At 44.6% G+C, this 11552-nt stretch overlaps 1 protein-coding gene across 1 annotated transcript; it reads left to right on the top strand.

The window, feature by feature from the left end:
- The first annotated feature begins 2807 nt into the window (after positions 1-2807).
- Positions 2808-8886, top strand: LOC146767946 (endogenous retrovirus group K member 6 Gag polyprotein-like). The gene is made up of 2 exons (XM_085575464.1): positions 2808-3431; positions 5148-8886. Exon 2 carries the CDS (start codon positions 5463-5465, stop codon positions 6789-6791), a length of 1329 nt encoding a protein of 442 aa, XP_085431590.1. The 5' UTR covers positions 2808-3431; positions 5148-5462; the 3' UTR covers positions 6792-8886.
- The last annotated feature ends 2666 nt before the right edge of the window (positions 8887-11552 follow it).

Raw genomic sequence — 11552 nt, forward strand, 5'->3', positions numbered from 1 at the left:
ACAACAAGGGACATGATACTGTAAAATTAATCCTAATAGGGAGGGCTACGTGACTGCTGCAAAGTTCCCATGGCCCTGAAGAGAAGATGGTGTGCAGAAAGCAGGATATTGAAACTGCTTGGTATGTAGAAATAGATACAGAAGAACAAAGAAGTGCTAAGCTGTTCAAACTGCAAGGCCAGCTGGACAGGCAGGTATCATTCACAAAGATACTTTTAAGATAATAGTACAAGTCACATAGCAACCAATCATGAGCTTGGCTTTTGCAATATGTATGAGCTAATTAACGAACATATATAAACTGTGTAATCTGTTACAATAAACTGAGACTTGATGATCATGATATCATGAGTCTTGTCTCCCGCGGCATCCCTCCAACAACAAATGACTGCTTTATACACACAAGTCTGGAATAAAAAGGCCAATAAACTGAACAGTATCATTGGTAAATGACCCATCAGTGGCATTCACTCAAAAACTTGGAGATAGCAAGTTTAGATTTCATTCATTAAGATTTGCATGCAACTGATTTTCCCAGCTGCTATTTAAGGAACATTATAGAGCAATAGTGACAACTTGGGGTTTTTTTCAGTTTGAGTTCTGTGCTCTGAATGCATATTTTATGGCGTATGTGTTTGGCTAATCGTTGCAATTTCATCTCAGCAGCCTCTTTGATGACATACACTTTTGAAACAGATGCTTGTGCTGATGGAGTGACATGTTCCACAGTTAAGTGGGTCCACCAAGACATAGCCCCGACTGCCTTCTGCTGGGGTCACCAAACTACTTCAGTGGGTTTATTTTAGCTCCCTGAAATACATCCCTTCTGATGGTGTTAACTCTTAGCAACATTTTTTTGCTTCCTAAAGACATTTTCTGATTTCACCATGTTACAGATTGCAGTGTTCTAGCAATTCAATCCTGACTAGTTTTCATTTTTTCAGAGTCATTGTAATTAACCATATCCATGGGTTATATGTTGGTTCATCTGCCAAAAACCATTACACAACAACAAGAGAATATTGTTCATTAAATTTCTACAAGCCAGAGTGATGTCCTAGTTTGCAGGCATCTCATGAAGAGATGCACACATCTCCAATCAGCACTTGAATAAGTTTGCAAGATAAGAGCAGTCCAGCTGCCTACTCAAAGTCTCCAGGGACTGCTGTTCCACTCAGTTTATCCATGCCATGTTCTTATGTTTCTCTCTTTGTCATTTGATCTCACAGTATTTCAGATCCCTCTGTGTCTAATGAAAATACTACAGCTTCTCATCTCCTACAGTCTGTTGTTTTAAGGTATAGCTTTTCAAGGACTTCTGTCTATAAAATGGTCTTTCTATGTTTGTGTACCTCCTACTTTAAAGCAAATTTGCTCCTAAGCAGTCAAAATTCTCATTCAGAATCATCACTGGTCTATCTTTAAGGATACAAGGAAACCTTCTATTTGCCCTCTAGGTGTTTGTCTACTCCTCTTCAAGTTCAACTCCTCAAGTTCAGGTTGTTATGTGTGAGAAGAAGATAAGAGCAGATCCATGTAAGTCTGAGGTCCTTGTCATTGTCCCCTTTGTCACAGTGTACAAGTACTTCATAGTCCCTAGAACAGCTCCCCTTCCTTCACTGATGTGTGATCTCTGCTCACAGGTAACAATCCCTACCTTTCCTAAAGCGGGTACTAGCAGTATATCTCGAGGAGCACTGTGAAACAGTTTCCCTGTTTTCCAACAGCAAAAAAGAGAAGAGTGCAGACCAAGTATATAATGTCCTTTCTTAGTTCTGAAGTGGGATTTAAATAGAGTTTAGATGCCAAGTCCAGGTGTGGAAAACTGACTCTGTTAAGCACTCACATCCTCTAGCCTTGACAAGAAGGGATCTCCTGGGCACCAAACCCAAGTTTCTGCATATGCTCAGAAGAGCTTCTGATTTGGCAAGATTCATCAACTCCTAGATCTGCTGTTCAAGAGTTTAATCTGAGGTCTCTGGTAATTCCCATGACAGCCTTCTACTACAGTTTGAGTACAATTTGCAAACTGGCATTGGTAGGATTTTGTATTGGAGATCAAAACAATTGGTAGTGTTAATAATGTTTCTGTAGGAACATTAGGAAATTTCTAACATTTCCTCCTCAGTGTGTAATCTAGTTTATGTGAAATTCTTGAAAAAATTATGTACCTCTTTTGTTCAGATGACACTTGATGTTCAGATATAATTGGCTAAAGCAAAGCATCTGGATATCCTGAGGGTGTTTCCATTCTATTCTCACTAGATAGGCATTACTTCCTGTAGGGCAAAAATGCTCCAAAATAATTTGTCCTTATGCAAGTCAACAAGTATTTACTGAACCAGAAACAACCCATCCGCACAAGAGAAGACATAGCTAGAAGAGATTTGGAAGAGAAGGAGCATACAGCTATAGAAATTGTGGGAACTCAGAATGTTTCTCAAACATTTTTAGAGGTTCCAGGCCGTGGTCAGACGCAGTCTGGACCCCAGCAGGCAGCTGGATTTAGCTGTGATTTCGAGTTTGAACCATGGAATGAATTACCAACTTTGAAGGTGGAACAAGCAGTCACAAAGTGCTAGATAGTATAGTAAATGTAGTCACAAAGTAGAGGGAAATATCTTTTGGTAGTGTACAGGGGGGTTTTAGTGCATGTACAGGGGGGTTTTTACTTTGTACATGGGGGTCAGAAGTTCTAAGATGGAGGAAAGTGGGCTGAACCCACCCTTCTTCTTTCTTCTTCCTTACCTCCATGTTCTTGGTGATGCTGGCACTCACAGATTGGTTTAGAATAGAAAAACACTTGGTAACGTAGGTAATAGGTATTGGGGAATAATTGTAAACATGTTATACGTAATATATCTTATAAAAGATAGCAGCAGCCCTGGGCGGGGAGAGAGGAGAAGAAGACACCGGACAGTCAGGGTGTCAGGAGTGTGTGCCTCTCTGCCTGGGCCGCTGACCAAAGGGCCGCAGCCCGAGAACTTAATCTGTTAGATAACTAGCAATAAAACATCTTGAGACCGAACAAGAAGAGACTGCGGAGTTTTCCTTTGGGAACACGGGTTGGAGGAGAAGCTCTACCACCACACGAGAACCCCAGCCAAACCCGGGGTTCTCACAACTGGCGTCCCTGTGGGTGGGCACCAGCAAGAAGACCAAAAAGAAACATCAAACAACCTCCAACCTGCATCAGCGGAGAAAAAAAAAAAAAAAAAGAGAGAAGAGCAGAGCACACACTCGCCGCAAATTCCAAGACGAGAGGGAGCGGACAGCTCGAGATAAGAACCTGACCTTCACCGAAACAACTCGTCTCGGGGACTTTCCAGGGAGGAGACGACCCAGAAGCGCGCCTGGGATCTCTCACCTGTGACCTGCTGGACGGTGATCAGTGCCATCTCCGGACTGACCTCGAGCCGACACAGCTTTTGGTGAGAACGGTCAAAATTAAGAACATGGGGGGGGGAATTCTCCCAAGAGGAAAAAGAAATAGTATCTGCTTTCCAGGGCATCATCTCTGCCCATCCGGTAGAGATTGCTCAAAAGGAGTTGAAAGATTTATTATTATGGGTGCGGTGTAACTTCCCACACTCAGATCCAGATTTATTGTATGAGCCAAATTTTTGGCAGGAAATTAACAAGCAATTATATTATCAGGCTATAAAAAATAATAAGCTTGCCGCAAAACTTTTATCTTCAGCAAGAACAGTTTTAGAGTCACTCTCACAACGCGGCAGCTCAAGCCAGGCAGCTACGGCTCCTGGTGACAAACAGGAGGGGGGACAGTCCGGCCAGCAGCTTGGGACAGATCCTCTCACCACAGACACAGGAAAGGCAGGATTGCTTTCTGTGGAAAATCAGGGAGATGATACCCCATCGCGTCCCGTGTCCCCGGGTTCTCACTGTTCCTCAGTTTCCCAAGAGTCCCTAAGCTCCTCCGACGCAGAAATTCCCCAGACGGGCGAGCCAGGCACAGCCGCGACCCTCAGTGGGAGGAAGGCATTGCCCAAGTCCAAACCCACGGTGGGGGGGGGGCGGCGGCGGCGGCAGCAGCTCCGGTGGGGGAAGGTGCGAACGTGAGTGCAGAGCAGGGGGAGGAGGGAGAGGAAAGCGCCTCCACATCTGCGCAGGCTGGGAGTTCAAAACAGCCCGCGCAGAAGGCGAGGCCGGGGAGAGCGGCGGGGGCGGGACGGATCGGGGCGAAAGCGGGGGGTGCGAGTGCGACGGTGGTACGCTCGGAGCGCCCGGTGACGCGTTCAATGTCGAGAATCCGTGAGGCCGCAGAAGCGGCCGCCCAAAGGGCGTGGGAACTTAGCTCCCTGACCGCGGCAGCCAGGGCTGCTGAGGAAGCGGCAGAGGGACAGCGGGAGGCGTTCCTCGCTGCAGCTCAGGCGGCGGGCATGCGCGCGAAGGTCGAGCAAAACCCGACAGCCACGGGTGGAGGGGATTTCTCACACATTTCGAACGCGCGGGACGGGCACACAGGGGGCGGAGGCGGCGCGCGCAGGCTGTGGGTGCTGGCATGGAGCCAGGAGACGGGCAAAGTGAGACGGAAACATCAGGGTTGGAATGGGAACAGGAAGGTGATTGCGTCAGCCTTGGGGGGGACGGCAGTGGCTCTGATTCAGAGGCGGTGCGGGGCGGAGCGAGGCCAAAGCATAGCCAGGGTCGGAGCAGGAGCGTTCACTCCCCTGAGATGACGCAGGCAGGGATGGGGCGTGGCCAGGAGGTAAACATTCCTCAGGGCACGGTTCCATCATCGTTCCCATGGCAACAGACGGCCCAAGCCCACGGCCAATCCCTGTCTGCTTCTGACATGACCGAATTAGAACAGTTGTTACAACAAGAGTCAGTTTCATCAACTGCAGGGATTGCAAACGTGAATCAGTTGTTAGGAGAAATGCTCAAAGGTTTATCGGGAATTAGTGCGGGATTTGCAAATGTAAATCAGTTGACAGAAGAGGTGTTAAAATGTTTGTCAGAAGTGCAGATTGAAGAGCAGAGTGCGGTTCCGACCTCAGCTGGTCAGGCGGCAGCGCCATCTAGCGGCGGAACCACAACATTGCAACAGGCTTCGCAGAACTTGTCCGGTCGAGGCACTGCGCCACCCAGTGGTGGGTCTGTAACATTGCAGGACTTTTTTCCAGTTTCTTATAAGAAAAAAATCCAGGGTGAAAAAAGTCACATCTGCACGGCAGCAGGAACCTCCACTGACACCGGAACAGTGCGGGACTCAGGACACTTCTGCTGAGGCGCAGCAACGGGAGGAAACGATACGCATCACCGCTTCGGAGGGTGTCCCAGCTTGGACAATTCCAAAATCAAGGTCTGCCAAACTTTCGGGGCAGGGAGAGTCAATTTTAATATCAAAGGGGGTTGTTGAATTTCTTTTACGATATTTAAGCACAGCCTTGGAGTCACAGCCAGAACTGTTGGTTCATCTTCCAAAAATTTTCCAAATAATGCAAGGCAGTCGTGTGTTCTCCTCCACAGCAGATGCTTCACTTTTCTCCAGAGGCTTCCAGCCTTCATCTTCGCAGATGCTGCAGATGCCATTGGTATCGGTGAGTGCTGCTGCACCAGAACTGCAGCCACAACAGATGACTCCACTCTACAGGCAAGTACCCACTGAATTTACAGCTTTGCAGAGCGCAAAAGTGGACTGGCAGGACATTCGAGCAGAGTTGGAGAAAGAGAAAGGTTTATTGCAGGGCTCGGGAAATATAATGATGCCAGTGAACTATGACGCTCAGGGCCAAAACCCGAGATGGGAACGCCTGGACCGTGGAGCAATCAAAGATTTAGCTAAGGCCATTCGGGACAATGGGTTGTCATCACCATATTTCAAGCAAATGTTAAAAAGTATTTTTGGAATGTATGATTTAACACCGTATGATCTTAAATATCTTGCGACATCAGTTCTTACAGACACCCAAGCTCTCGTGTGGCAGAAGGCATGGAGGAGATCCCTGGAGGAGCTGAGAGCCAGATACCAGGGCGGGCCGAATGCGAACCTCACCATGACGCAGCTTGCTGGTGATCCTCCTGAGGACGATCCAACTCAACAAGCGGTGAGGCTCCCGCGTCACGTGCTCAGCGACATCAAAGAGGCAGCACAGAGGGCGATTCTTCAAATTGCTCCAGCGGGGGTCCAGGACACAATCTACACCGAGATCAAACAAGGTCCTGCAGAGCCGTTTTCTTCATTCGTGGATCGTCTTTCTCAGGTGGTGGAGCGGCAGGTGAGCGAGGAGGGAGCAAAACCACACCTGATCAAAAGCCTCGTGTTCTCCAATGCCAATCCGGAGTGCAGACGGATCATCAGCATGATGCCGCACCAGGCCACTTTGGCAGACATGATCGAGGTGTGCAGCAAGGTGGGGACACCACAACATGTTGCTTCCATCATGGAGGAACACTTGGGGGATCAAATTGAAAAACGTATTAGGGAAGCTCTTGCAAATTATACAAAGAGCAACCCTAATGCAGAGAGACGGTGCTTTGGGTGTGGGGCACAAGGACATATTAAAAGGAACTGCCCACAACTTTCAAAGCCCAACAAGCCACCAGACCTTTGCCCTTGGTGCAGGAGAGGGAAACATCTCGCAAATGAGTGTCACTCACAGACAGATGTGGATGGGAAACTTCTTCCTATTCCGGGAAACGGGAAAAAGAGCAGAAATGGCAGGTTCTTCAGTCTAGGAGGCATGGGCTTTGTTTCAGGACCTGAAAATGAGGGGTCAGAAAATAAATTGAGGCATTATATTCCCATTTCCTATCAGGTGCAATAAATAAATTAATTAATTAATAATGACATTCAGTTTGCCCTGTATTTGTTAAGAATGGTGATTAATGAACTAAATCTATAGATTAAAGACTATGGCAGTTTGAAATACACTCCATTAATTTAGAGAATGGGTGGAAAATATTTTTAGTCCCAGCACCTGCTGTTGAATTCCCCTGCTTTTCTGTGATTTTACTATAACACTTTCCAATTTTACAAAAGTGAAACAGACAGACAGAAGATATTGTCAAAAGCCCAAGGCAAATGAACTGGAAAAATAGTAAGAAAATTTTATATGAATTTCTGTAATAGCAAAGGAAATATTAAGGCAATGTTATTAAATTAAGAGACAACTATGAAAAGAAAAGTAAAAAGTGGAACAGCCTCCCTTTTAAACAAATATCCAAAATGCCCACTGAATCCTAAGTGGTGAAGTCTTTCGTGTTGCTTCCACACAAAATATGGAATATGAATCAATCTTAATTTATGGAGTAGATTAATTACATATTTTTAATGTGAATCAGATCTCTTGGTTTCTGCACTTCTAAAAGTCACCTTTACTGGCTCCATATGAGAGCTCAGTGCCAAGACCACCCAGCGACTTTACTTTGAAGGATGCAGGAAACTGTAAAGTCTTAAATTCTCGTGCAAATGCTGATTCTCAATTTCCTAACTTAAAGAACAGGAAGATGGAAACTCATAGCACATTGCAATAAAAACACCCTTTGCACCTAGAAGAGAAAAAGTCACTTGTGAGGTTCCCTTCTGTATTTCCCTGTTTCTCTAGGATGTCTCAAAAAGTGAACAAAATATAAAGACAATTATCACAAATCCAGCTCAGGGCATTATGTAGGTACCTGAGAAGCTGTATCATTAAATCCCTTCTGCTGTTTAGGAAGGGAAAGACCTAAAATGGGAAAGAAGGCCAGTACCATGTTAAGCTACTTAAGAGGTCAAAAAAAATCTGACTGCAGCCAGCAATGTTTGGATTTTTCCTTTGGCTCAGAGAACAAGCTGTACATCATCCAGTAAATGTGTACTCTACAAGGGGTCAGAGGAAAAAACATCTGCCCATACTGGGCAGCTGCTTCAGTCCACTCTTCTTGCCAAATTCCTAAAAGTGCCCAGAAGCATCTAGGCTGATGGATCAGGTCTCCTGCCTCTTCCTGGGCTGGTGGGTTCATGTCTACCCCAGACCCTTGTGCATTAAATGTGATATGTAATATGTAGAGAGAAGGGGCAAAGCACTCATGAACCATTTGTTTGTCCTTCTCCTGACAAGGCCACAACTCTTTTTTATCCCGTTTAGAAGGGTATTGTGGAAACTGTGGAGAGAGAGGGAGAGAGAGAGAGAGAGAGAGAGCTCCTCACCCCTTTCCTGGCTGCCTCAAGTACACACACTTGAAAATCCAATATGTTCCAACCTTACCCTGAAGAGAATTTGTCTACTTGCAAGGAAGGAGATAAAAGTCTCAGCTCAATGGAGAACATGAAACTAGCTTTTTCAATAGAAAAGCCAGCAGATCAGGAAGTGGTGAAACATCCCTGGAGAGCATGGCAGCATAGGAAATGTACGTGGCAATGGGAGGGGTAGTTGCATTAACTCTTCCTGACCCATGTTTTTCCCATGAATGTATATTAAAATATGTACATAGATTTGTGTCTGTATATTTATTGGTCAACAAAGCCACAAAAAATTACAGTATTTGTCAGTAACAACACAGATGGACTTTCAAATAATCAGCTCTTCTAAGAATCATATTGTAAGTGTGGGAAAACCTTTTTCACTTTCATCTACCTGTCATTCTACTGCATCTGGGGCTCATTCCTGGCAGGGTAATACAAACAAATATAAAAAGGAATCCCGTGATGTATTAAGCATGCTGAACTTTACAATCATCTGTATTCATAACATTCTTGGTGTTTCACTATGGTGTAGTGAAGTATAGAAGTAATTATAGAAGTAATCTGCAAAAGGGATGGGGCTGATTTCTCTATTTTTATTTCTTTTGAATGTGCTATCTACTAACCTGACTTTACTAAAAGAATTTAGATTGGAGCGGGCCTAGGTATCTGGCTAATACACTGGCTTCCTGCCTTCATCTTAAGCTTTTTTCTTTCTGGTAGGCATAGAAAAACTCAGTAGTCTGGTTAAAAATGAAGACGTCGTGACACCTAGTGGTGAATTAAACACCAATAATTTCTCTTTCCCTTAAGATCTGCGAGTGTTTTAGGCATGTTGTCCTTGGTCAGACTGCAACAAGAGAGAGGTGGGTATTACCCTCATGACTCCGGACACCCAAGCAATTCCTCATTTCTATGCAGTCCCTGGCAATGTGTGTGTGTGTGTGTGTGTGTGTGTGTGTGTGTGTCTGTGTGTGTGTGTGTTTGTGTGTCTTGTTGCATCAGATTCTGTGTGTCTCCACAGAAGGTGGCATTGTCAAAGCCCTTGTGCAGCCCCTTATTGAACACGATATTAGGATATATTTAATAGTCATTTATACTGAGATCCCTTCAAGTGTCTTGACTTTGGAGACAAAGGGAGCATGGCAGAATCCTGGCATAAGACCAGCTGGAAATTTCAGATCCATTTTCTTGTCAAGTACTTATTCATCAAGGCTGTTTTCAGATGGTGACTCAAAAATTGATTGTATGGCATGCTACAAATTCATGGTAGGCTGCTTAAAGTGACTCAGTTACTGGCAAATTCTTTGGCTTTTGAAGATTTCTCAGAGTCTGCCTTGGTCAGCAGCAGTCAAAAAGTACATACTGGCTGTTACCAGCTGGCTGATACCATAACAAGAAGTCACACTGAAAAGCAGTAAACCAGTCTAGATATGTGCAAAAAAATTATAGATTCTTTCCAAACAGTGGCAAGCCTTGGAGATTTTTTAATTTATTTTTTTAGGGAAGCGGAACAATGCGCAGTTGTGCTCGCAGTAACTAGGCTGCAATCACCAAGTGGCCAGTTTTCTTGGCTTGTTTAGCTAACTGGCTGGGGAGTGACCATTTTTTATCACAAGAATGAGCTTCAATGCAAAAAAATTTCAAGTGAAAACATCACTGTAGGTTGTTCGGGAATCTGAGTGCATGCTTCTTTGCATCTGTAAGGGCAGTGAGCAGTGCAGCCTCACAACTTCATGTCCATATTTGTGCATGCTATATCAAGCACACTTTCCACTGCCTTCAATGAGACAAACTCCTTCCTCCTCCTCTGTCATGCAGAAGAGATGCATGACAAAATTGCATGTTGTAACTGAGAAATGGAAACGAAATTATTTGAATATACAAGGTTTGCTTCATCTAAAGATTTATTTTACCACACGTATTAGAACCTGACTTCCTCACTTTGCTGTCTTGGGTATAATTAACACTTATACCACCAGAGTGTCTGGATATAAGGCAAGTGAATATAAAAACATCCGTTCTGTCCAAAATGTTCCAGTTTCTATCCCTTGAATCATCAGTATGTGACTTGTTCTGTGCCAATATTAATAACCATTGCTCATGGCTTTCAAAAAACTCAAACTATTTAAAAATTAATTCTATTTACAGTGCCTTCTAGAGGAAGTATTTTGTAGAAGTGAATAACTCAAACTGACTAGTGGCTACCCACAAAATATGACTATCCAGCAACAAAATGAATCATTTAGAACTTAGTTGGCAAGGGATGGACATCTTGTTGAACAAAATGTAAAGTGGAGATCAGATACAGCAACAGGCACCCCTGGGTTCTTTTTCCACTATACCATACATTTCCTATGCTGCTCTGACAAAAGCAGGTTTAGCCTTTGTCATCCCAATTCCCACTGTTGGCTTTTTTTGCACAGAGCTGCAACCTGTGGGAGTGACATTCAGCTGTCACTCCTTGAAACTCCCATAGCCATGAGCTGGAGGCCATGGATTATATTTTGACTTTGGTTTACCCTCTAAAAAAGGGAGATGGCCACCAACTGGTGTGTGACAAGGTTGTTTGAAGTTGCTGGTGTGGGCCAAAGGCTAGTATTTCTTCAGTTTTCATTGAAGAGAAACAATACATAATAGAAAGGCAACACTAATGCTGGCAGCTCTGTAACCTGAAATAGGTAATGCAGTCATGGACAGAACCAGTGCAGGCAGAGTTTTTGACGTGCTGAATTGAAAATGTGACTTTGGTCCATAGATCCAGCAACAATGATGTATTTGGTCATTCTTATGCCAGGTAGGACAATCTGCTGCAGTCTGTGTTATGTGGGTACATATCCTAGAACCTCTTCTGTGGGAACCCCAGGTTTGGTCTGGGGTCTCGTGTGCCGGTAAAGTCTCTCCTCCAACCCGTGCTTCCAAAGAAAAGCCCCGCAGCCTCTTGTTGTTCGGCCTCAAGGCAGTTTCTTGTGAGTTATCTAAAAGATTGTCTTCTCGGGTTGCGGCTGTTTGGTCAGCAGCCCAGGCAGAGAGACACACACACCCTGACATCCTCTCTGTCTGCTGTCTTCTTCTTCTCTCCCCCAGCCCAGGACTGCTGCTATCTTTTATATGATACATTATGTATTACATGTTTATACTTTTCCCCCAATACCTACTACCTATATTACAAAGTGCTTTTCTACTCTAAACCAATCTGTGAGTGCCAACATCACCAAGAACATGGAGGCAAGGAAGAAGAAGGAAGAAGAACAGGATCAGCCCACTTTCCTCCATCTTAGAACTTCTTGGAACTTAGAACCATGTGCAAAATAAAAACCCCCTTGTACAGGTGCTAAAACCCCCCTGTACAATACTAAAAAAA

Source organism: Lonchura striata, chromosome 3 (assembly GCF_050655825.1).
Source record: "Lonchura striata isolate lonStrDom1 chromosome 3, ASM5065582v1, whole genome shotgun sequence".
Taxonomy (NCBI): Eukaryota; Metazoa; Chordata; class Aves; order Passeriformes; family Estrildidae; genus Lonchura; species Lonchura striata.